The sequence below is a fragment of the Eulemur rufifrons genome, chromosome 8 (genome assembly GCF_041146395.1).
Source record: "Eulemur rufifrons isolate Redbay chromosome 8, OSU_ERuf_1, whole genome shotgun sequence".
NCBI classification, from domain to species: domain Eukaryota; kingdom Metazoa; phylum Chordata; class Mammalia; order Primates; family Lemuridae; genus Eulemur; species Eulemur rufifrons.
In genome coordinates, this window is record NC_090990.1 from 38980078 (window position 1) to 39007248 (window position 27171).

General features: G+C 38.0%; 1 protein-coding gene and 1 pseudogene across 3 annotated transcripts in view; one reads left to right on the top strand and one right to left on the bottom strand.

Annotated features, from left to right (window-relative positions):
- The window catches only part of SCP2 (sterol carrier protein 2), a 98776-nt gene that overhangs the window by 9752 nt on the left and 61853 nt on the right, over window positions 1-27171 (top strand). For all 3 annotated transcript variants that reach the window (XM_069479994.1, XM_069479995.1, XM_069479992.1), the window contains 4 exons: window positions 2976-3047; window positions 6123-6254; window positions 8036-8100; window positions 23308-23434. In XM_069479994.1, coding sequence (XP_069336095.1) covers window positions 2976-3047; window positions 6123-6254; window positions 8036-8100; window positions 23308-23434 — 396 coding nt within the window. The remainder of the gene's footprint in view (window positions 1-2975; window positions 3048-6122; window positions 6255-8035; window positions 8101-23307; window positions 23435-27171) is intronic.
- LOC138391112 (U6 spliceosomal RNA) lies at window positions 14952-15007 on the bottom strand (annotated as a pseudogene).

Sequence of the window (27171 nt, forward strand, 5' to 3'; positions counted from 1 at the left end):
CTGCTCTTTATACATTCCTCCATCCCCCTTTCCTTCAGAGAAAGATTGGGGATCCCTTTGCACCTAAATGCAGATGACACTCATTTGAATGATATAGCAACATCATGGAACTCTTTGAAACTATTTCAGATAGTTAACTTCTATGCTTCCTTTGTTTTCTTACCCTTTTAACATTTTTATTTAATAATTATTTTAATCTGATAGTTTATGCAGAAAATCTGCTGTTAGCAGAAAATGTTCAATAAATGATGAGTGTATCCTGGGCCCTGGGAAGGATTCACAATGGTGTGGTGTGCTAATCTCAAGGTTCTTACCATCTAGAAGGGAAAATAAGGAAAGTTCAGATAGAAAGTGAGTAGACAGTGAAAGGTACAACATGCTGTTGTCATTTAAAGGAGGGACAGAGTATTGGCTAAAAATTATATCTTTTTCTAAGTCACTCTTTCCCACTGATTATAGGAGCAACGCATATGTTTTGTTCGAACAAAGAATTATATAATAACAAAAAGAAAATTCTGTGACCCAGACCTAGTCACTATTAACATTTTAGTGTTATTCTATTTTGGTGCTTTTTCCTATGGCTATATGGGATCATATTCTATCCTAATTTTTTTGTTTTTGTTTTTAGAGACAGGGTCTTGCTATGTTGCTCAGGCTGGAGTGCAGTGATTATTCACAGGTGCGGTCATATTGCATTGTAACCTCAAACTCTTGGGCTCAAGTGATTCTCCTGCCTCAGCCTCTTGAGTAGCTGGGGCTATAGGCACATGCCACTGCACCCAACTTGTATGCTAATTTCTAAAATTTATTTTATCATGAGCCTTCCCCTTGTTACTTTTTTTTGTTTGTTTGTTTGAGACAGAATCTTGCTCTGCTGCCCAGGCTAGAGTGCCGTGGCATCAGCCTAGCTCACAGCAACCTCAAACTCCTGGGCTCAAGTGATCCTTCTGCCTCAGCCTCCTGAGTAGCTGGGACTACATGCATACACCACCATGCCCGGCTAATTTTTTTTCTATATATTTTTTGTTGTCCAGCTAATTTCTTTCTATTTTTAGTAGAGACAGGGTCTGGCTCTTGCTCAGGCTGGTCTCGAACTCCTGAGCTCAAGCCATCTGCCCGCCTCGGCCTCCTAGAGTGTTAGTATTACAGGCGTGAGCCACCATGCCCGGCCAAGAATGCTATTCTTAACATAATCTTACCAGCATTATTGTAAGTAAAACATTTATTTTTTGCTTGTATACTAAGCAGGAAAAGAGAACTTGTCTGACCAAACCAATCACATAATCAATTATATATTTTCTTAAGTTAAAAAAAATTTAAATATATTCATATGGTTAAGAAAAAAAAAGAGTACAAAATGGCTTATAATTCTCAGGCCTGTTCCCTGAGGGATAACCTCTTTTAACTGTTTTTTTGCTTTAGTTCTTCTAGTGATTATCTAAATGCTTATTCCACCATGCTTATTTTATTAATATTTATTTATTTATTTATTTTAGAGATAAGGTCTCTGTCACTCAGGCTGGAGTGCAATGGCATGATCATAGCTCATTGCAACCTCCAACTCCTGGGCTCAAGCGATCTTCCTGCCTCACCCTCTGAAATAGCTGGGACTACAAGCAGGCACCACCACGCCTCGCTAATTTTTCTATTTTTTGTATAGACAGGTCTTACTCTTGCTCAGGCTTGTCTCAAACCCCTGGCCTCAAGTGATCCCCCTGCCTTGGCCTCCTATAGTGCTAGGAATTACAGGCATGAGCCACTGCTCCCAGCCCACCATGCTTATTTAAGTTTTGACTTATCAGTTTTAGATATCTGTTTGCTCCTCACTGTGGTAGATGAGGATTTAGCTCGGGGATTTAGCTCATGATTTTTCTCCAAACTCACTGTCTAGTTTACTTACCTGGTTTTTCTTGGTTCTTCCACTGGTCATTTCCGCAGTTTGGATGGCATCCTTAAAGCTTCATTTCTTGTTCCATAGACAGACTAATCTCTCTCTCTTTTATTTTTTTTTTTTGAGACAGAGTCTTGCTCTGTTGCCTGGGCTAGAGTGCTGGGGCGTCAGCCTAGCTCACAGCAACCTCAAACTCCTGGGCTCAAGCAATCCTTCTGCCTCAGCCTCCCAAGGAGCTGGGACTGCAGGCATGCGCCACCATGCCCGGCTCATTTTTTCTCTATATATATTTAGTTGTCCATATAATTTCTTTCTATTTTTAGTAGAGACAGGGTCTTGCTCTTGCTCAGGCTGGTCTCGAACTCCTGACCTGGAGCAATCCTCCCGCCTCAGCCTCCCAGAGTGCTAGGATTATAGGCATGAGCCACTGCTCCCAACCCAGACTAATCTCTTGACCCTGGCTTTGTTATTTTTTTTTTTTTCCCCAAGAGATGAGATCTTGCTCTGTTGCGGGGAGTGCAGTGGTGCAATCACACAATCATAGCTCACAGCAACTTCAAACTCCTGGGCTCAAGCAATCCTCTTGCTCAGCCTCTCGAGTAGCTGAAACTACAGGCATGCACCAACATACCTGGCTATTGATCTTGGCATTGTTAAGATGGGTACATTAATGTTACCTGCTGCTGGAAATGACATGCTCATTTTGACCTCTAGATATGTGACAGAGCCACAGAGATGAATAAGACAAGGATCTTACTATAAAGGAGCTTTAAGACTCTTAGGATTTAATATATTTATAGTTAGGTGTGCAGTTATGACAGAAAGTGTTAAGTACCAAGTACCAAAAAGAAGATATGGAAAAGTGATATAGTAGCTTAAAGGAAGAAATGATTACCTCTGAAAGGAGAGATCTAAGATGGTTTGATGAAGGATTTGTCATTTGAATTGAACATAGACTATATAAAGGTATGTTTACTTTGAAAAACTCTAAACTTAATTTTTACTCACCTAAAGCCTAAACTTAGTTTTTACTCACCTAAAGCAAATACTTAAAGCACTTTTTGATAAAACTTTGTTTTTATAGGCCAGAAGGCTTTAGCTGATGCACAGATCCCTTATTCAGCAGTGGACCAGGCATGTGTTGGCTACGTTTATGGTATGTGGTAAACTGTGTATTCCAAAAATCATTCATCTAAATCTTGGAGCAGCTACGTAGACAATGCAGAGGCATTTGTGAATTTTAACCCTCAAAACTAAGAATTCATTCAACCGCATTTGTATTGGAGAAAAAAATCCTTCAGAATTCAAAATCTTATCCCATGCATAGATTTCCCTGGGTGTCAGCCCAGTGTAATTTCTTTTTTGCCATTATTGTATTGCCAAAGCAGGAGATAAATTAAAAAACATTTTTCATCTTTAAAAAAAAAAAAGGAATTGCCCATGGTTGTACCAGGTAAGGATAATTAGTCTTCAGAAGATAAATTTTTGCTTCTTGTTGTCTTAAAATTTGTATTTATTGGCTTTTTTGTATCTAATAAAACTTTTTCATTAAGCATTTGTTCTTATTAGAGAAATAATATATGCTAATTGGAAAACAGTGAATGACAGAAAAGCACAAGAAGAAACAAGTCACCTCTAATTCCATTATTCAGAGATTATTTCCATTGATATTTTTTGGCATATATCTTTCAGTCAGCATGCATGTGAGTATGCATGCACGTGTGATTTTCTCTTAAAGAAAATAAGGTCCTAGTATACACAATTTTTTGTAATCTGCCTTTCTTGTTTTACTATATCAAACATTTCCCGTGTCATTAAGGCTTCTTTTATACCATCATTAACATTTTTCCATTATGTTTACTACTTTTTTAGAATAGATTAAATATTTACATGATTCAAAAATAGAAAAGATTACATAGTGGTTATAATCATGTATAATATAGTAGTTTATGTAGTAGAAAGTATCACTCTGATTCCTGTCTACCTGTCTTGTGGTTCCCTTCCCTTAGGCAACCAGTTTTCAAAATTTCTAGTATGTATCTCCAGAGGTAATTTATGCACATGCAATTAAGTGTGTGGGATATATAATATTCCCTTTCCCTTTGCTTTTGTTACACACATGATAGCATAGCATAAACATTATTTTGTATCTTTTTTTTTTTTTTTTTACTTAGTAGTTCTTGGTGACCATTCCAAATCATAACATAAAGAGCTTCTGTGTTTTTTTTTTTATGACAGCATAATGTTCCATTGTGTATATATATCATAATTCGTTTAATCCATTCCCTTTTAATGGATATTTAGGATGTTCCCAGTCCGTTCATGGCATTTAAAAAATATTTAATTATCAAATAAAGAGTGAATATACTCAAGGTATACAACATGGTGATTTATATATACATTGTTTAAGGATTATCACAATCAAATTAATTAGCACATCCATTACCACTAATGCTGTTCTATTAATAGATCCCTAGAACTTGTTCATCTTATAACTGAAAGTTTGTACCCTTTGACTAACATCTCTCCATTTCCCCCACTCCCTGCAGCATTCTTAATGATTATGTGATATTCTAGTCTTGGGGATCTCCTATAGCTTATTTAGTATTAGTAGTAATGATATCCTGTTCTTTGGCATTTATGTTATGTTATATAACATTATTATGTTATAATAATATTATAAAAATACTATAAATATTATATAGCATTATAAAAATACTATAGTAAGTGTTACTATAGATGAACCTTTGTGTACATCTATGATTTATTTTCTTGAGATCTCAAGATATCAAGATAATTCTAGAAGGGAAACTTACTGGGTCAAAGGGATGCAGATGTATTCATTGACAAGGATATCCTGAACCTTGCTGATTTTGCTGAAGACTCCTGAAGAGTTAGTTTATTCCTTCAGATATTCCTATCATACTGGTCCAGCATGTCAGTCTTGGTGGTAATGTTACTTGGGAGAAGAAGTCATGTGTGTACTTAACATGGATCACATTTTTCTGGAATTCCCTGGAAGACAGGATCTTTTAAACATTTTTTTCTTTTTTAAAAAATGTTTTGTATAGACAAAGTCTCGCTATGTTGCCCAGGCTGGTCTCGAACTCCAGGCCTCAAACAATCATCCAACCTCAGCCTCCCAAAGTGCTGGGATTATAGGCGTGAACCACCATGCCTGGCCTCTTTTAAACTTCTTGAAGTTGTGGAATCTATATGAAGAGTAAATCATGACCTTTAATGAATTGGTGTAATAGTTTTAAACATTTGTATCTGGCTGGGCGAGTTGCCTCACGCCTGTCATTTTAGCACTTTCGGAATCCAAGGCAGGAGGATCACTTGAGTCCAGTTTGAGACCAGCTTGAGCAACACAGTGAGAACCTTTCTTTACAAAAAACAGAAAAATTATCCCGGCATTGTGGTGTGTGCCTGTAGTCCCAGCTTCTTGGGAGGCTGAGGCAGGAGGATCACTTGAGCCCAGAAGTTTGAGGCTGCAGTGAGCTATGATGATGATGACATTGTACTCTAGCCCAGGCCACAGATTGAGACCCTGTCTCAAAAAAAAAAAAAAAAGAAAAAGAAAAAGACATATATGACAGTTAAGTATTAATGAAATATTGCTTCCTTTATTGTGTAGCCTTAGCCAGATTGAATTGTTTGCTATTATCTGTTCATTTCTCTACTTTCCTACCTCTGTATTATGTAAAGAAAGTAGGCATATATTCTTTGTTTTGAGAATCTTTTTTTTCCTTTTGAGTTGGAGTCTTACTGTTCTGTTACCCACGTTAGAATGCAGTGATGTCATCATAGTTCACTGCAACCTCCAACTCCTGGGCTGACGCCACTACAGGCACGTGCCATCATGCCCAGCAAATTTTTGCATTTTTTATAGAGTGGGAGTCTCGCTCTTGCTCAGGCTGGTCTCAAACTCCTGGCCTCAAGCAATCCTCCTGCCTTGGCCTCCCAAAGTGCTAGGATTATAGGCGTGAGGCACCACTGAGGCACCATGTCCAGCTGAGAATCTTTTATATTTTCAGAGTAAATGATGGTTAATGCTAAAACTGTTTCTGAGTAAGATATTAGTAGTGTATTTACTGTCCTTCACTGTGTCGTATGCTAGGCCAAATGTATAATAATACTGAAAAAAAAAAAACATCTTGTAGTATTATGTTGCATTGCAGCTCTGTAATTCCCTGGTTGTAGGTCCTAAAGTTTTTGTTTTTCTATTCAGGTGACTCTACCTCTGGGCAGAGGGCTATTTATCACAGTTTGGGACTGACTGGAATTCCCATTGTCAATATCAACAATAATTGTTCTACTGGTTCTACTGCTTTGTTTATGGCCCGGCAGCTGATTCAGGGTGGTGAGTAGTGCTTGTCTAGTGTACATAAATAAATGTGGGATTATTGGCCCCTTTTGATCATTTATCCACACAGCCATTAGAGGAATTGCCTTATTTTGTATTTCTTTTAAAAAAAGTCTTTATTTTTAAAATATTAATTCATTCATTCATTAATTTTTTAGAGACAGAGTCTTTGCATTGTTGCTCAGGCTGGAGTGCAGTGGCATGATTGTAGCTTACTACAGCCTTGAATTCTTGGGCTCAAGGGATCCTCTTGCCTCAGCCTCCCAAGTAGTTGGGGCTATATGCATAAAAGCTTTATTGAGATGTAATTCACATCCCATAAAATTCACCCTTTTAAAGTATACAGTTACAGTGTTTTTTAGTATATTCACAGAGCTATGTGTCTATCACCACTAATTTTATTAGACTTTTATTACCACAGAAAGAATCCCTGTACCCATTAGCAGTCATTCCCCATTTTCTCCTTTCCTTAGTCCCTGGCAACCACTGATCTACTTTCTCTGTTTGTAGATTTTCCTATTCTGAACATTTACAGAAATGGAATCATACAATACATGGCTTTCTGTAGTCCCTTTCACTTAGTATAATGTTTTCATAGTTTATTCATGTTTTAGCAAGTGTCAGCACTTCATTCCTTTTTATCTCCAATTAATATTCCATTGTATGGATAGACCACATTTTTCTATCTATTCATTAGCTGATGGACATTGTTGTTTCCATTTTTGGGCTGTTATGAAAAATGCTGCCATAAACATTTGTGTACACAAAAGTATTTTTGTGGCTGTATGTTTTCAGTTCTTTTGGATATACATCAATTCCTATATTTTCATATATTCTAAGGTCTTTTCTTAGGCCCGCTATTCTTTTTTCACTGATTTGACTGTTGATTACTGCTTCACTACCCAGTGTTTTGATTATTGGAGCTTTATAATGTCTTAGTGTTTAATAATACAAGTGCCTCCTGTTCCTGTTACCTTGTTATTTTTCTTTATTATTTTTAGAAAAATTTTGACAATTGTGTCATGTTTTGCTCTTCAGTTGAACTTTAACATCATTTTTAGGTACCCCCTCCCTCCAAAAACAATTCTATTGAAAATTTGATTGGGATCCTTTTTAAATTTTTTTTTTTTTTGAGACAGATTCTCACTCTGTTGCCTGGGCTAGAGTGCCGTGGTGTCAGCCTAGCTCACAGCAACCTCAAACTCCTTGTTCAAGCGATCCTCCTGCCTCAGCCTCCCAAGTAGCTGGGACTACAGGTGCGAGTCACCACACCCAGCTAGTATTTGATTTCTATTTTTAGTTGTGCAGCTAATTTTTTTTTCTATTTTTAGTGGAGACGAGGTCTCGCTCTACTTCAGGCTGGTCTCAAACTCCTGACCTCAAGCAATCCTCCCGCCTCAGCCTCCCAGAGTGTTAGGATTACAGGCGTGAGCCACCACGCCCAGCCTTAATTTTTAATTTAAATTTTAAAATGTTTTAAAATTCTGAATTAGCTTTTTATATTTGTTTTTTACTGAAACATATTTCCACATTAAACAAATGTTTTTAAACATGTTGTGACTCAAGGGAAGAATTAAACACCTTCTTGATTTTTCCTCTTATCTAGAAGTATGTAAGAATTTCTCTGTAATTTTTCCATTTTAAAAATTTTTGTAGGGTTATAGTATGTTTTTACCTTTTATGTAAACTGACATAGTTATTTAAATTGAAATATTTAATGGTATTTTCTTGGATATCTGGAAATTTGAATTTTCAAAATAATTACATTTTCCTTTAAGGTATAGCAGACTGTGTCTTGGCTCTTGGGTTTGAGAAGATGGAGAAGGGAAGCCTTGGAATAAAAGTGAGTCTCATGTACTGTTATTTTGTAGTTGTCATAAAACTATGAGAAAATAAGCAACATAAAACATAATTTGGCATACTTATTATTATTATTTTTTTTTTATTCCAGATAATTTCTTTCTATTTTTTAGTAGAGACGAGGTCTCCCTCTTGCTCAGGCTGATCTCGAACTCCTGACCTTGAGTGATCCACCCGACTCGGCCTCCCAGAGTGCTAGGATTACAGGCATGAGCCACCGCGTCTGGCCTTGATAATTTTTAAAAATGAATAAATAGTAAAACTCATCCATAATTCCACAGTTAAAAAGAAATGTATATAAATTGAAAGTCCTTCCTTCTGCTTATTTAATCTTTTCCCTCAGAGGTAACCAATGTTAATAATTAGGTACCTATATCATCTTCCTTTTTTCCAAGTTTATATAGACATATTTAACTAAGCATTCATATGCATATACACACGTTTAAAAATCTTTGTAAACATGTAAAGAAGATTAATGACCTTATACATATTACTTTTCAATTAACAATTGGATGTCTTTCCTGGTTAGAACATTGATATGGTTCCTTAATTTTAATAGTTGCTTAGTATACTTTTGCCTGGCTAAGTAGTTTACCTCTCCCTTCTGATGAGGTTCTTGATAGGATTTTTTTTTCTTTTTTCTTGTTTTGCTATTATAGTGCTACAGTCAACATTCTTGTACTTACTCAAGCTATTATTTTTGTAGGATAGGTTCTTAGGATTTGATGAACAAAGAGGTGGCCCTAAAGAGATTTTACAGGTTAAGTGAATCCATGAAGCCTAGAGTGAAGTAAGTACCCAGGGACATAGTACCCAGTTAGTAGTTAGCAATACAGCCTAGACTAGCTCTTTTAATCTAAATATAAACTCTCTGCTTTCCCCAGTGAACCCATCATTTTATCCCATCTCTTCCACTGTTTCTTCTCCTCTCCCCACTTCTCTTTTTTTTAAAAAAAAAATCTATTTATATTTTTTGTAGACACAGCATCTTGCTGTGTTGCTCAGTCTGGTCTTAAACTCTTGGCCTCAAGCTGTCCTCCCACTTCACGCCTCCCAAAGCATTGGGATTAGTTAGGTGTGAGCCACCATGCCGGGCCTCTTCTTTTATACTTGCTGGTTTCCTCTTTTTATCTCTAGCTGGCATGACCTCCTTTTTTTAATTTTTTGACATTTCACCACCCCCTTACTCCCATCTACATCTTGCATTTCTATTTTTTTCCTTGCTTTTTTTTTTTTCTTTTCTGTATTCATTCCTTAACTTACATCAATTTGTAACTGAATTTGTTGAGTAAGAATTTTTTGCTTTTTGTTTTTTTTTTTGGAGACAGGGTCTGGCTGTGTTGTCCAGGCTGGTCTCGAACTCCAGGGCTAAAGCAGTCTTCCCATCTCAGACTCCCAAGTAGCTGGGACTACAGGCGCACACCACTGCGCCCGGCTTGCTAAGATTTTGTATTTCTGATCTTAATTTAATTTAAAAGTCAGGGCCCTGTGGGCTGTTGGGCGGCCTCACAGGGCCACCATAGCCACCCACTCACTCCAACACAATGTCTCCACTGCTGCAATGGCAGACGTGGAGCCACCATGGCAGACGTGAAAGACTATGAGGACCCCTGCCTCCTGGCCTCTTACTCGGGTCCGGCAGAGAGGGAGGTGTGGTGCGGTAGGGTGACAAAATATTCCCTGGGAGAACGCGGTGGCCACGTAGAGCTGGGACATGAAGTGTGATACATGCGCCCTCTTCAGGGTGCAGTTGATGGACGCCTGTCTTAGTTGTCAAGATGAAAACAAACAAGGGGATTGTGTTGTGGTCTGGGGAGAGAGTAATCGGTCCTTCCGCAACTGCTGCATGTTTCTGTGGGCGAAACAGAACAATCACTGCCCTCTCTGCCAGCGGGACTGGGGGATCCGAACGGTCGGCAGATGGGAGTGGTGGAAGGCTTTCTTAGTGCAGTTGTTCCAAGCCCTGGTGGATCTTGTTATCAGATGCCCTACAAAAGCTGGAACACTCCAGGGGATTAATTCTTCAGACAAGGAGCTAATGGATCTGTGGTCCTTTGGGACTCATCAAAGGCATGGTTTAGCATTTTGTCAGTTTTATTTTCAGAAATTCTCCACAATTAAGAAGGTAATTTATTAGAGGTAGTCTTTCCTACCTCTGTAGTGTGTGTCACACATACTCCTTAGAAGTGCTATAAAAAAGGAGAGAACTCCAAATTAAATGACCTTTATAATTTCACTATTGATATACGAGTTGTGGAAACAGTTCCATTCGGAGGAGAACATCTTGCATGCTTATCAGTTTAAAAAGAGAGTATGTTGGCCGGGCCCGGTGGCTCATACCTGTAATCCTTGCACTCTGGGAGACTGAGGTGGGAGGATCATCGCTCGAGGTCAGGAGTTCGAGACCAGCCTGAGCAAGAGCGAGACCCCCGTCTCTACTAAAAATAGAAAGAAATGATTTGGACAGGTAAAAATCTATATAGAAAAAAATTAGCTGGGCATGGTGGCGCATGCCTGTAGTCCCAGCTACTCGGGAGGCTGAAGCAGGAGGATCGCTTGAGCCCAGGAATTTGAGGTTGCTGTGAGCTGGGCTGATGCCACGGCACTCTAGCCCGGGCAACAGAGTGAGACTTTGTCTCAAAAAAAAAAAAAAAAAGAGTATGTTATAGTGACATAAAGTGTAGTTTAAACCCTCCCTCAAATAAATAAAAATCAGGTGGCTGAATAATCTATTTGAGTATAACAAAAATAACTTGCTGTTTCTGTTTATGGCCCCTAGATGGATCTATAGCAGAGGCCTCAACCTCCCACGCCTGCTTTGCTAAGTTCTGCTCTCTGCATTTGTCCTATGTATTTCCCTTCAGATCATGTAGCACAACTTTTCCCTTTTTATGGATATGATGCAAACAGAAGTAATAATTTCTTCTTAAATAAGGGAGCATTTTTGCATTGAACTAAAAAGAATACTTGTTATACTGGGAATGCTGTTCACAACAAACAAATATACATGATTATTGAGTTCTTAAAATGTGGTTAGTACAACTGAAGAACTGAATTTTTTATTTTATTTACTTTTAATTAGTTTAGAGTTAAACTAGTACTCAGTTCAATTACTGGAAAACTTTTAAGTATATTTGGAATAACTTGGGCATGTGAGTCAACTTTGACAACTGCAGGTTTCATGAAATCAAAATATATTTCAAATATTTCTGATGAAAATTTAGCATCCAAGTTGAGTTGTGTTGTAAGTATTAAATACACACTGTGTTTTAAAGACTTGGTGTGAAAAAAGAATGGAAATGACTCAATCTTTAATGTTTATTACATGTTGAAATTATAATATTTTGGATATATTGGATTAAATAATATATTCAAATTAATTTCACCTATTTCTTTTACTTCCTTAATATGGCTGCTTGAAAATTTATAATGAACATATGTGGCTTGTACATTCTATATTTCTATATGGTCCTGAGGATAGCCAAGACAGGGACTTAAGCTGTTGCTCTTTTGAGATGACATGAATCTGTAGTTCCTGATGTCAGTACTTCCTGCCATTTTATTTATCTTGGTTAGTTTTATAATTTCTACAGAGCTGGAATATTGTCACTCAAAATGATCTCTGATCACTTATTTTTTGGTCCATCTAAGCCTATAGTTCAGTTGGTCCTTAAGTCAGCAGCAAACAAGGAGGGAGTGGTTAAGTCAGCTCTTGGCTGGAATTTAGGCATCAGAGAAAGTCTGGGACTGGCTGCCATTGTAGTCCTGTTCATATCACAGACAAGTATAGAAGATTAGGAGTTAAATTTACCAAAGAAGAGATTGTGTAGAGGAACAATATATTCTTATTTATTGTTTGCTGAAACATCTCATTATTTCATTAGGCTGAGAAACAGGACTGTTGCTCTGCCTTTACTTCCTAGGGTGGTATGGACTGAATGTTTGTGTCCCACCAGATTCATCTGTTAAAACCTTAATTCCCAATGTGATTGTATTTTGAGATGGGCCTTGGGAGGTAATTAGGTCCTGAGGGTGGAGCCCTCAGGATAGGATTAGTTACCTCATAAGAAGAGACAGAATAAGAGAGGTGGCTTACTCTCTCTGCTCTCTGTCATGTGAGGAGACAAGAAGAAGATGACTGTCTGCAAGTTGGGAAGTGGTGCCAGGCACCGTATCTGCAGGCACCTTGATTTTGGACTTCCCAGTCTCCAGAACTGTGAGAAATAAATGTTTGTCGTTAATCCAACCAGTCTCTAGTATTGTGTTATAGCAGCCCGAACTGACTAAGACATAGGGTAAAAGGCAAAATAGATATTTCATCCCCAGGTAGTTAGAATGACAGATGCCAAGCTTTTATGAGTGTATTATCACAAGTGTTTGAAAAGGTTTGCAGATAGCTATTTCTTACATTCTCATGGCCTACTTTTATGGGAGCTGCGTGTCTTAAAAATTTTATTTTCCTTGTGTAAAAGCCATAGAAAATGGAAGAATACAGAAAGAATAAAGAATAAAGAATCACCTGTAATAATAATCATCATTAATGATTTGCTAATTTAGGAATAAAAAGAGTTCACATGTGGTATCTAGAATTTGATATACTTGATTTTTCACTTAATATTATAATTGGAGTGTTTTGTGTGAAAAATTGTTTATAAACAAAATTGGGGCCGGGCGCGGTGGCTCACGCCTGTAATCCTAGCACTCTGGGAGGCCGAGGTGGGCGGATCGTTTGAGCTCAGGAGTTCGAGACCATCCTGAGCAAGAGCGAGACTCCATCTCTACTAAAAATAGAAAGAAATTATATGGACAGCTAAAAATATATATAGAAAAAAAAAAATTAGCCGGGCATGGTGGCGCATGCCTGTAGTCCCAGCTACTCGGGAGGCTGAGACAGGAGGATTGCTTGAGCTCAGGAGTCTGAGGTTGCTGTGAGCTAGGCTGATGCCACGGCACTCACTCTAGCCTGGGCAACAGAGTGAGACTCTGTCTCAAAAAAAAAAAAAAAAAAAAACAAAATTGGTTTTTTTTTTTGAGACAGGGTCTCCCTCTGTTGTCTGGGAGAGAGTGAAGTGGTGTCATCCATTGGTCACTGCAACCTTGAACTCTTGGGCTCAAGCGGTCCTCCTGCCTCAGCCTCTCCAGAGCTGGGACTATAGGTGTGTGCCACCACACCTGGCTAATTTTTTTCCCATTTTTTCATAGAGATAGAATCTCGCTATGTTGTCTACGGTGATCTAACTCCTGGGCTCAAGCAATCCTCCTGCCTCAGCCTCCTAAAGTGCTGGGATTATAGGCATGAGCCACTTTGCTTGGCTTATGTTTGGTTATTTTCTTAGGATAGATTCTAAAGTGATGTTATTTATTTAGTAAAAGATGTGAACTTTTTCTTTTAAAGAATAATGACCATTATTTTTAAAAAAGAATATATGCTGATTATAAAGAAATTAAAATAATACAGTAAAATCCAACAAAGAAATTTCCCCAATCCTACTACCTATCATTAACATCTAGTGATATAACTAGAAATAACTATTCATTAACATCTGGTGAGCAGTATGTTATGCATTTTTATTTGTTACTTATAGATGAAAGAATTGATAGAAATAATTTTATAGGGGATCACATTTTACATCATATTTTAAACAAAGGTGTTTATTTTTTTCTTAAATTTAACCAAAGACAAAGAAACTAAAGTGGAACTGAAAAAATTGCTGAATTTCATATGAATGTTCCCCAATCACAAAGGAGATCATTTCCAAAAAGACCCCTCTACAGCTAAGAAAAAAATACTATAAAAAATTTGAAATTGAAGTAATTTTTAAAAATTACACATTTCAATTTTGGACAGTTTTTGTTGATTCTCCACTCTGAAGAAGTGGAGACTAGCTACCTTTAACATCCTTCTATTTCTTCTCCATCTCCCTGATTTTCGTTAGCTATCTATTTTTACATTAACAAAGTTTTACGCTTTATATTCTTTTGTAATTCCCACAATTATTTTATTTAATTTTCACTATATTTAAATAGCCTAATTTTCTATTCACAGCTTTTTTTTTTTTTTTTTTTTTTAAAGAGCTAGGGTCTCACTCTGTTGTCTTGGCTGGAGTACAGTGGTGTGATCATAGCTCACTGTAACCTTGAATTCCAGGGCTCAGGCTTTCCTCCTGCATCAGCCTTCTGAGTAGCTAGGACCACGGGTGTGTACCACCAAACCCAGCTAATTTTAGATTTGTTTGTAGAGACGGGGTCTTGCTATGTTGTCCAGGCTGGTCTCAAACTCCTGGCCTCAAGTGATCCTCCCACCTCAGCCTCCCAAAGAGCTGAGGTTACTGGGATTACAGGCATGAGCTACTATGGTCGGTGTCACAGCTGTTTTTAAGTGATATGTTTCTATTATAGAGTTCTTAGTTTTTATTTTTTCTTGTTTGGTTGTCATTTAGTAGTAGTATATTTTTTGTTTTTAATTTTTTTATTATAAAAATATGTGTGAGCACATTTATACATATCTTTGCACACGTGATTAATTATTTGTACAATATATTCCTAAAAGTGAAATTGCGAGTCAAAGACTTATACATATTTTATTCATATTACCAGAAAGATTATGGTACTTTGTGTTTCCACTAGAATTGTATGAAAGTACCTGTTTTATTTTTTCCTCCATGCCCTTCCCAAAGATGCACTGTATTCTTTTTGGTCTTTGCTAATTTGTCAGTTGAAAACTGATATCCCACTCAGAAGGCTGAGGTGGGAGAATTGCTTGAGCCCCAGAGTTCGATACTAGCCTGGGCAATATAGACCCCATTTCTTTTTTTTTTATTTTTTATTTTTTTTTGCTAATCTTCTCTGTATCGTTCCAATTTTAGTATATGTGCTGCTGAAGCGAGCACTAGACCCCATTTCTTAAAAGGAAAAAAACTGATATTTCATTACTATTTTAGGTAGCATTTCTTTAATTGATATTGAGGTTGAACATTTTTCTGATTGCTTCTAAACTCATTGTTACCATTTCTGTAGTATTATGGAGCTACTCTGGAGATTTTGTACTTTATCAATACAGTATTCTCCAAAATCCAAAGTAAAAGCAAATAAATAATTCTTTTATTTTCATTTAACCTCAAACCTAGAAGATCTAAGGCACTGTTATATGTTTTATAAAATAAGTAGGCCTGTTTTATTTTACAAATAATTTAGTCTTCCCCACGAATTCCTTAATAGAGTCTGTAAGTACCCTTTACACTTTTCAGGGCATCTAAACCTTGGTTTCTTTTCTGTTCTTTTTTTACAGCTTTATTGAGGTATATTCCACATACCATAAAACTCACCCGTTTAAAGTGTATAGTTCAGTGATTTTTAGTATATTCAGAATTGTGCAACCATCAATTTAATCTATAATAATTTGGGAATTTTTTCAAGATCCTACAAAGAAACCCTATACCTACTATTAGTCCTTCCCCTTTCCTGTCCATCCCTAACCAGCCCAGGCAACCACTAATCTACTCATGTACAAGAAGATGTTTATATGGAGATATGTTTTTAGCTCTTTTGGGTGTACTTAGTAGTGGAAATTCTGAGTCAAATTATAACTCTTTAACATTCTGAGTAACTGCCAAACTGTTTTCCATTGTGGCTGCACTGTTTTCCATTCCCATCAACAATGTATGAGTATATTAGTCTACTTGGATTGCCATAACAAATTACCACAGACTGAGTGGCTTAAACATCAGAAGTTTATTTCTCACAGTTCTAGAGGCTGGGAAGTCCAAGGTCAAGGTGCCAGCCAATTCACTTCCTGGTGAAGAATGGCTCAAAGATGGCTGTCTTCTTACTATTTCCTCACTTGGCCTTTACTTGTTGCTCAAGCTTGGAGGGAAAGATCCTCCTTCTCTTTCATCCTCTTCTTAAAGGCCACGAATCTTTAAAAGGACCCAACCTTACAACCTCATTTATTTATAATTACCTCCCAACAGCTCTATCTCCAAATACATTCACATTAGGAGTTAGGGCATTGGCATATGAACTTTTGGGGGGACACAGTTCAGTCTGTAGCAATGAGGGCTATAGATTTTTGGTTTTTTGTTTTTTGTGTTTTTTTTTTGTTTTGAGACAGCATCTCACTCTGTTGCCCGGGCTACAGTGCCGTGGCATCAGCCTCACTCACAGCAACCTCAAACTCCTGGGCTCAAGCGATCCTCCTGCTTCAGCCTCCCGAGTAGCTGGGACTACAGGCATGCGCCACCATGCCCGGATTATTTTTTTTCTATATATATTTTTAGCTGTCCAGATCATTTCTTTCTATTTTTTTTTTTTTTTTTTTTTTGAGACAGAGTCTCACTCTGTTGCCCAGGCTAGAGTGAGTGCCGTGGCGTCAGCCTAGCTCACAGCAACCTCAAACTCCTGAGCTCAAGCGATCCTCCTGTCTCAGCCTCCCGAGTAGCTGGGACTACAGGCATGAGCCACCATGCCCGGCTAATTTTTTCTATATATATTTTTAGCTGTCCATATAATTTCTTTCTATTTTTAGTAGAGATGGGGTCTCGCTCTTGCTCAGGCTGGTCTCGAACTCCTGAGCTCAAATGATCCGCCCACCTCGGCCTCCCAGAGTGCTAGGATTACAGGCGTGAGCCACCACACCCGGCCCATTTCTTTCTATTTTTAGTAGAGACGGGGGTCTCACTCTTGCTCAGGCTGGTCTCAAACTCCTGACCTCGAGCGATCCTCCTGCCTTGGCCTCCCAGAGTGCTAGGATTACAGGCATGAGCCACTGCGCCCGGCCAAGAATTCTTTATATAGTCTAGATACCAGTCCCTTATCAGATAGATGATTTGCAAGTATTTTCTATCATTCAATGTGTTGTCTTTTCACTTTCTTAATGATGTCCTTTGAGGCACAAAAGTTTTTAATTTTGATGAAGTTCAATTTATCTATTGGTTGTTGTAGCTTATGCTGTTGGTGTTATAGTTAAGATACCTTTACCAAATCCAAGATCACAAAGAGTTTTGTAGTTTTAGCTGTTACATTTAGGTCTTTGTTCCTTTTGAGTTACTTTTTTTAATATGGTATGAGGTAGGAGTCCAGCTTCATTCTTTTCATGTGAATACCTATTTGACCCAACACTATTTATTGAAAAGGTTATCCTTTCCCCCACAGAATTATCTTGTTGAAAATCAGTTGACCAGGAGTGTGAGGTACTCTGTACTCTCAATTCTGTTCCATTGATCTATATGTCCTTATGCCAGTACCACATTATTTTGCTTACTGTTGTGTTTAGTAAGTTTGAAATCAGGAAGTGAGAGTCCTTTAAAAATTTCTTCTTTTTCAAGATTGTTTTGGTTATTCTGGGTCCCTTGAGTTTACATTTGCATTTTAAGATTAGCTTATCATTCATTCCTATTTTCATTACTATTTTCAAAGAAACCAGCTGAGATTCTAATGGGGATTTTGTTGAATTTGTAGATCAATTTGGGGAGTATTGCTATTTTAACATTCTGAAATCTTCCAGTCATGAGCATGGAATATTTTTCCATTAATTTAAAATAATCTTTAATTCTTTCAACAATGTTTTATAGTTTCTAAGTTTTTACATGTCTTTTGTTAAACTTAATCCTAAGTATTTTATTCTTTTTGATGTTTCATAAATGGTATTGTTTTCTTAATTTCATTTTGGGTTGTTCATGGCTAGTGTATAGAAATACATTTGATTTTTGTATCCCATAACCTTGAAGAACATGTTTATTCTAATAGTTTTTAGTGGGTTCCTTAGGATTTTCTATATGCAAGAGCATGCCATCTGTGAATAAAGATAGTTGTACTTCTTTCGTTTTAATCTGGATCCCTTTTATTTATTTTCTTTATTAATCGTCCTGGCTAGAACTTCCTGTACAATTGAATAGAAATGGTGAGAGCAGAAATCCCTGTCTTATTTCTGGTCTTATTCATTCTTCCACCATTAAGTATGATGTTACCTGTGGGTTTTTGATAAATGCCTTTTATTAGGTTGAGTAATTTCCCTCCTTTTCTTAGTTTTTTGAGTTTTAATCATGCAAGTGTTTTGGATTTTGTTAAATGCTTTTTTTTTTTTTTGGTCTATTGAGATGACTGTGTGGTGTTTGTCCTTTTCCTATTGATATAGTATATTACATTAATTGATTTTCAGATGTTAAAACAACTTTGCATTCCTGGAATAAATCCCACTTGGTTGTGGGTATATAATCCTTCTTATATGTTACTGTATTCAGTTTGTTGATTTTTTTCATCTACATTCATAAAAGGAATAGGTCTATAGTTTTCTTGTGGTAATCATCGTTATTAATTTTCTTCACACAAATGGGTATATAGTGTTTTTCCCTATAGGAGATTTGCATTTCCCTACGTTTGATGTTGTTGAGCATTTTTTTCATGCATTTATTTGCCACTGGTATATCTTCTTTGGTGAATTCAGTGAGTATTCAAGCCTTTTGCTCACTTATTGTTGGTTATTTTCTCTTTGTTGTGTTGTAACAGTTCTTTATATATTCTAGATAGATACAAGCTCTTGTTAGATATGCTTTACAAATATTTTCTCCCACTCTCCACTTGCCCTTTCATTTCTGTTTTTTCCCCCAATTTCTAAAAAAGATTTAATTTTAAGAGCGGTTTTAGGTTTACAGCAAAATTGAGAGGAGCGTACAGAGATATCCCATATACTCCCCTCCCTTACACAAGCATTTCCTCCCCCATTATCAACATCCCTCACTGGAGTGGTACATTTGTTACAGTTGATGAACCTACACTGGCAAATCGTTATCACCCAACATCCATAGTCTGTATAAGGGTTCACTCTTGGCGTTGTACATTCTGTGGGTTTTGACAAATGTAAAAATGACATTTATCTACCGTTACAGTGTCATGCAGAGTAGTTTCACTGCTCTAAAAAGCCCATGTTCTGCCTGTTCATCCCTCCTTTCCCTAAACCCTGGAAATCACTGATCTTTTTACTCTCTCCATAGTTTTACCTTTCCTAGAATGTCACATAGTTAGAATCATGTACGGTATATAGTCTTTTCAGATTGGCTTCTTTCATTTAATAATATTAATTTAAGGTTCCTCTACTTCTTTTAATGACTTGACAGGTCATTTCTTTTTAGTGCTGAATAATATTTCATTGTCTGTTTATACCGTAGTTTATCCATTCACTTACTGAAGGACATCTTGGTTGCTTCCAAGTTTTGGCAACTATGAATAAAGCTACTATAAACATCTGTGTGCAGGTTTTTGTGTGGACTTGTCTTTAACTCCTTTGGATAAATACCAGGGAGTATGATTGCTGGATCGTATGGTAAAAATATTTTTAGTTTTATAAGAAACTGCCAAAGTGGCTATATGATTTTTCATTCCTACCAGCAATGAATGAGAATATCTGTTACTCTACATCCTTGCTAGCATTTGCTATTAGTGTTCTGGATTTTGGCCATTCTAATGGGTGTGTAGTGGTATCTTGTTTTAATTTGCACTTTTCTGATGATGTATGATGTATCTTTATATATACGTCTATATACTTTCCATATACTTATTTGTCATCTGTATATCTTCTTTGGTGAGGTTACCTGTTAAGATCTTTGGCCCATGTTTTTATTGGGTGGTTTGTTTTCTTATTTTTCAGTTTAATTCTTTGTAAATTTTAGATAACAGTCCTTTTTCAGATTTTTTTTTGCAAATATTTTCTCTCAATGTGGCTTGCCTTTTCATTCTCTTAACAGCGTCTTTTGCAGAGCAGAAGATTTTAATTTTTCTTTCTTTTTTTTTTTTTTGAGACAGAGTGTCGCTTTGTTGCCCTGGCTAGAGTGAGTGCCATGGCGTCAGCCTAGCTCACAGCAACCTCAAACTCCTGGGCTCAAGCAATCCTACTGCCTCAGCCTCCCAAGTAGCTGGGACTACAGGCATGCGCCACCATGCCCGGCTAATTTTTTCTATGTATATTTTAGTTGGCCAGATAATTTCTTTCTATGTTTAGTAGAGACGGGGTCTTGCTCTTGGTCAGGCTGGTCTCGAACTCCTGACCTTGAGTGATCCACCCGCCTCGGCCTCCCAGAATGCTAGGATTACAGGCGTGAGCCACCGCGCCCGGCCTTAATTTTTCTTTTTGTGTGGTTTTTTTTTTTTTTTTTTTTTTTTTTTTTGAGACAGAGTCTCACTCTGTTGCTCAGGCTAGAGTGAGTGCCGTGGCGTCAGCCTAGCTCACAGCAACCTCAAACTCCTGAGCTCAAGCGATCCTCCTGTCTCAGCCTCCCGAGTAGCTGGGACTACAGGCATGCGCCACCATGCCCGGCTAATTTTTTCTATATATATTTTTAGCTGTCCATATAATTTCTTTCTATTTTTAGTAGAGATGGGGTCTCGCTTTTGCTCAGGCTGGTCTCGAACTCCTGAGCTCAAACGATCCGCCCATCTCGGCCTCCCAGAGTGCTAGGATTACAGGCGTGAGCCACCGCGCCCGGCCCTTTTTGTGTGTTTGAGACAGGATCTTTCTCTCTGTTGCCCAAGCTAGAGCACAGTGGTATTATCATAGCTCACTGCAACCTCAAACTGCTGGGCTCAAGTGATCCTCCTGCCTCAGCCTCCGGAGTAGCTGGGACTACAGGCATGTGTCACCACACCCAGCTGATTTTTCTATTTTTTATGGAAATGGGGTTTCTTGGGCTGGTCTCCAACTCCTGGCCTCAGCAACCTCCCACCTTAGCCTCCCAGAGTACTAAGATTACAGGTATACTTTGAAGCTCTGATATTAGATATGTAAGCATTTAGGATTAAGTGGTATTTAATAAGATATTAAATGATATTTAAAAGATATTTTAAAAATAAATTCTTATATTTCTTCACATATTTATCATTTTCAGTACTCTTCATTCCTTTATGTTGATTAAGATTTTCCCTTAGTATCATCTTCCTCTGCCTTAAGAATTTCCTTTAACATTTCTCATGGTGCTGATCTATATGTGATACATTATTTAATTTATGTTTGAATAAGTCTACTTACATTTTGAAAGGTACATATGCTGGGTACAGAATTCTAGTTTAGCTTAACATTTAAAAAAATTTGGTACTTGAAAGACATTGGTTCACTGTCTTTTGGCTTTCACTGTTTCTTTTTTTTCTTTTATTTTTGAGACAGAGTCTCACTCTGTTGCCTGGGCTAGAGTGCTGTGGTGTCAGCCTAGCTCACAGCAACCTCAAACTCCTGCGCTGAAGCAATCCTTCTGCCTCAGTCTCCTGAGTAGCTGGGACTACAGGCATGTGCCACCATGCCTGGCTAATTTTTTCTATATATTTTTAATTGTCCAGCTAATTTCTTTCTATTTTTTTAGTATAGACGGAGTCTCACTCTTGCTCAGGCTGGTTGACTCCTGACTCCAAGTGATGCTCCTGCCTCGGCCTCCCAGAGTGCTAGGATCATAGGTGTGAGCCACCGCGCCCAGCCTTCATTGTTTCTAATGTGAAGTCTGTTGTCATTCTTAGTTTTGTTCTTCTGTATTTAATGTCTCCCTTTTTGGGGGAGGTTGCTTTTAAGATTTTCTATTTATCACTGGTTTGAAGTAATTTTATTATGATGTACCTTGAGGTAGCTTTTTCATGCTACAAAGAAAGCATCTGTGATCACAAGGTGATTCTCCTGCCTCAGCCTCCCGAGTAGCTGGGGCTACAGTTGTGTGCCACAATGCCCAGCTAATTTTTTAATTGTTTGTAGAGATGGGCTCTTGCTATGTTTCTCAGGCTTATTTTTTATATCTTTTTCAGGAAAAAACATTTTCTCCAATGGCCATCCAAACACATAATTATATATACTGTTTTTAAGATTTCTTTGTTCAGAGATTCCACAAGACGCTTTTATCAGCACAGTTGTCTTTGCTTTTTGGATTGTCAGGTTATTAATAATATTTAACTAAAAGTCTTTATTTATTTTCTTCCTTTAAACCAATTTTCCTCTTTTTTTTTTTCTTTTTTTTCTTTTTTTGAGGCAGAGTCTCACTTTATCACTGGGGCTAGAGTGCAGTGGCATCAGCCTAGCTCACAGCAGCCTCGAACTCCTGGGTTTAAGTGATCCACCTGCCTCAGCCCTCCAAGTAGCTGTGACGACAGGTGCATGCCACCACGCCCAGCTAATTTTTCTATTTTTGGTAGAGACAAGGTCTCACTTTTGCTTAGGCTGGTCTCGAACTCCTGAGCTCAAGTCATCCTCCTGCCTCAGCCTCCAGAACTCTAGGATTACAGGCGTGAGCCACCCCACCCGGCCCTGTTTTCCTCTTAATCAAGGAGAATGGCTGAATAGTATTCCCTTTACAACTCCTTTGTGGACCAAAAAAAATTACCTTTATTTATTCATTCAACAACTTATGGAATGTTTACTATGTGGCAGGTCATATACTAGCATTGGGTATGTGTACAAAGGTGTATGAAAAAGTTCCTGCCGGCTTGTAATCTGGTAGGTAAACTGACAAGAAACAGCTTTTTCTTTGTGGAATATTTGCAGTAGAACTGTGATCTTCTAGAACTATGGAAATAGAGGTGGTTATACTCTCTGAGTATCTATTTATCCTTATATAATTAGCTCCTTTTCTCAAACCCTCAGTTATGCTCCAACCTGAATATCTCTGTGTTTGCTGTTCCATCTGCCTAGAATGTTCCTTTGCTTAGGGTTATCCCAGTGACTTACTCCCTATTCCTTCACATCCCTGCTTAAATATCACCTTATAAATGAGACGTCCCCTGACCATAAAATAGTACTTTCTACCTCCAGTCTTTATCCTCTTACTTAGATTTATTCTTTTTGCATAGCATTATTATTTATATTTTTATTTATTCTTGTCCCCATAACCTTCTGCCCCCTTCCCTCCCACCTGTAAATGCCAGATGAGCAGTTTTTATCTGATTTGTTCATTCTTTTATTCCCTGCACCTTGAATAGTTACTGGCACATAGTGGATGCTCAATAAATATTTCTTGAAAGAATTAATACCTCTTTGATCATTTGATTAGTTTTTCTTCTTTCCATGTTTCCCTAGAAAGCATTTATTGACTGATTTTATTCACACTGAAAATTTTGTTTTACTATGTTCTTAGAATATACAAATGTGTCAGTAATGTTGTAGAAGTTGAAAGAGACTCTTATAATGCCAACTGCTTATGAAATTTTGTTTTCTTACCCCCTTTCTTAGTTTTTAGGTAGGACCAATCCACTTGATAAACATCTTGATGTCCTAATCAATAAGTATGAATTGTCTGCCTGCCCAGTTGCTCCTCAGATGTTTGGGTTTGCTGGAAGAGAACATATGGAAAAATATGGTATGTTAAAGTTAAAAACTTTAAGACATATTACTAGTTGTATATATGAGATGAGCAACAACCAGTATTTATTAAGGAACTGTGGAAGATGCCAGGATATATAAAATATAAAATTATTATTATTATTTTTGGTAAGACAGGGTCTTACTCTGTTGCCCAGGCTGGAGTGCACTGGTGTGATCACAGCTCCCTGCAACCTCCAATTCCCAGGCTCAAGTAATCCTCCTGCCTCAGCCTCCTAAGTAGCTGGTTCTACAGGCATGTGTCACCATGCTTGGCTAATCTTTAAATTTTTTTGTGGAGATGGGATCTTGCTGTGTTGTCCAGGCTGGTCTTGAACTCCTGGGTTTAAGCGATCCTCCTTCCTCGGCCTTCCAGAAGTGCTGGGATTACAGGCATGAGCCACTGTGCCCAGCCTAAAATGATTTTCAATGAACTTGATGCAATGGTCCTTGTGGAATGTAGTTGTAGATAAAGTATTTACATATAGGACATCATATGGGAAGTACCTAGAATACTCCATAGAAGGAAATTGAAATAGGAAAAATAACATAAATCTTATCTCCTTTAATCATGGACTATAAGTTGAGGATCTTAATATTAACCAAGAAGAGGTGAAGGACCAGACTGCAAAGCAGTAAGACAAGCCATTTATTGTGGTTTTAGGAATTACAGTTTGGGAGACAGAGATTCAGCTAGAAGACAAATTGTGTTCTGAAGAGAGGAAGGGGAGTAGGGATTTTTTAAAAGGACTTTAAGGGTATTTACACATGTCATTTTGAATTATCATTGGTGGAGGTGGCTGGCTTAGTATGCGAGTCCATAGTTAATTGTTTGTTGCAGATCAGGAGTTTTGGTGCTGGTGAAATTCAGTTGTTTTCTAGGATGTTTTGGTCATGGCAGTTTGGCCCAGTTCAGAGGTTCAGGGCAAATTTCTGTTTTAGAGGGTTGCAGGTCATGTGAGGGAGTCCCCCTAGAATGGCTTCCCAACTCTATTTTAGAGCTCTGAACTAGAGTGATGCTGTTTTGTATATTGTATTTCGCAATCTTGGAAAACCTAAACTGTATTTCTTTCTTCCAATTTGTTTCATTACCACAGCTCTTACTCTAGACCAGAATTTTTCAAATTGTGGGTCATGACCTGCTAGGAAATTATGAAATCGAGTTAGTAGGTTGAGCCCAGCATTTTAAATTCTAAATTTTGTTGTTGTGTATTATAACTCAATACAGAGAAGTGCACAAAAAATAAGTGTGCAATTCAGTAAATTCTCACAAAGAATTCTGTGAGATTTCTTTAACTATGACCTAAATCATTCCCCAGGTCAAATATAGAAGGCTACCAACACTCAAGAATCCTCTCTGTAGATTACTTTTTCCTGAAGAACTTCATGGATCTCCTATGTATTAATATCTTCTTGGGTCATTTCACCAGCTACACCTACAAATTTTATTCAGATAAGCCCTTTTCTACCATGAGATCCTAAGATGGCTGAGGGACAACATTCTTAAGTTTCCTAGCAGCCCTCTGATTGAGAGGATTTGTGAGGTGCACAGTGTTTTGTGTGTCGGAACTGCGTTCTGAGGGATTACCTTTGATCTTTTTGAGATCTTAACAAAAGATGTGTTACACCTTGGGCTTCATCTTGGACCGTGTTTTCCTGGCAATGTCCTGGATTTGATGTTTGCTCAAAGGCCATTTCTTAATTTTAGCATCTTTTACCACCTAGAGAGGCTGAGAATTTTTTTAAATTTTTTTTTTTATATTTTTGAGGCAGAGTCCCGCTCTGTCACTCTGGCTAGAGTGCTGTGGTGTTAGCCTAGCTCACAGCAACCTCAAACTCCTGGGCTCAAGCAATTCTTCTGCCTCAGCCTCCCAAGCAGTTGGGACTACAGGCATGCGCCACCATGCCCGGCTAATTTTTTCTATATATTTTTAGTTGTCCAGCTAATTTCTTTCTATTTTTTTAGTAGAGACGAGGTCTCACTCTTGCTCAGGCTGGTTTTGAACTTCTGAGCTCAAACGATCCGCCCACCTCAGCCTTCCAGAGTGCCAAGATTACAGACGTGAGCCAGCACGCCCAGCGCAGGATGAGAATTTTTGAAACTCTGAAGTCCTAGATCCTTTTTGTTTAACAGTCTTTTCCTCAATATAGAAATGTAGAATTTTTTTTTTTTTTTTTTTTTTTTGAGACAGAGTCTCACTCTGTTGCCCAGGCTAGAGTGAGTGCCGTGGCGTCAGCCTAGCTCACAGCAACCTCAAACTCCTGAGCTCAAGCAATCCTACTGTCTCAGCCTCCCGAGTAGCTGGGACTACAGGCATGCACCACCATGCCCGGCTAATTTTTTTTTCTATATATATATATTTTTTAGCTGTCCATATAATTTCTTTCTATTTTTAGTAGAGATGGGGTCTCGCTCTTGCTCAGGCTGGTCTCGAACTCCTGAGCTCAAACGATCCACCCACCTCGGCCTCCCAGAGTGCTAGGATTACAGGTGTGAGCCACCGCGCCCGGCCTATTTTTTTAATTTTTAAAAATTTTTTGAGACAGCGTCTCACTCTGTTGCCGGGGTAGATTGCTGTGGCGTCAGCCTAGCTCACAGGAACCTCAAACTCCTGGGCTCAAGCGATCCTCCTGCCTCAGCCTCTCAAGTAGCTGGGACTACAGGCATGCACCACCATGCCTGGCTAATTTTTTCTATTGTTTTTAGTTGCCTGGCTAATTTTTTCTATTTTTAGTAGAGATGGGGCCTCACTCTTGCTCAGGCTGGTCTCAAACTCCTGACCTCAAACAATCCTCCAGCCTCAGCCTCCCATAGTGCTAGGATTACAGGCATGAGCAACTGTGCCTGGCCTAGAGTATATTATTAATGGATTCCTAATATTGAACCAACTTTGCATATCTGTAGTAAATGCCACTTGGTCATGGTGTATTGATTTTTTTAAATGTGGAGTTAGAGTCTGTTGCTATTATTTTCTTTAGTAATTTCAAATCAGTATTCATAAGTAATTATGATTTTTAGTTTTTTTGTTATGAGTTTATCAAGTTTGGGTGTTAATTTTATACTTCCTTCATAAAAATAAATAGGAAGATTTTCTTTCCTTTATTTATTTATTTATTTATTTATTTTTTGAGACAGAGTCTCGCTCTGTTGCTCAGGCTAGAGTGCCATGGTGTCACCCTAGCTCACAGCAACCTCAAACTCCTGGGCTGAAGCGATCCTCTTGGCTGAGACTACAGATGCGTGCCACCACATCCGACTAATTTTTTTTTTTCTATTTTTAGTCGCCTGGCTAATTATTTCTATTTGTAGTAGAGATGGGGGACTCTCTGTTGCTCAGGCTGGTCTTGAACTCCTGAGCTCAAGCAATCCTCCCGCCTTAGCCTCCCAGAGTGCTAGGATTACAGGCCCTGGAAGATGGGAGTTGTAAAATTGACTCCGTCTGGGGCACTGGGTTGTTTGGTGGCTTTCTGGGAAAATTGCTGGCAGTGCTCTCCTGCCTTAAAACTGCTGTGGTCCCAGACTGTATTTTCCCTTTTTTTAAATTGCACTCTAGTTATGCTAAGTAGAATAGACCAGTTGGAACTGCTTTCATCTGATATGCCTATTATTTGATTTAATTCATCAAATACCCAGATTTAATCATAAAAAATTTATGTGAGGAATCAGTATTGAAGTGTTCAATACTGATGATATCTACACAAGGGAAAACATGGAAATACTGAGCGTTACACTGA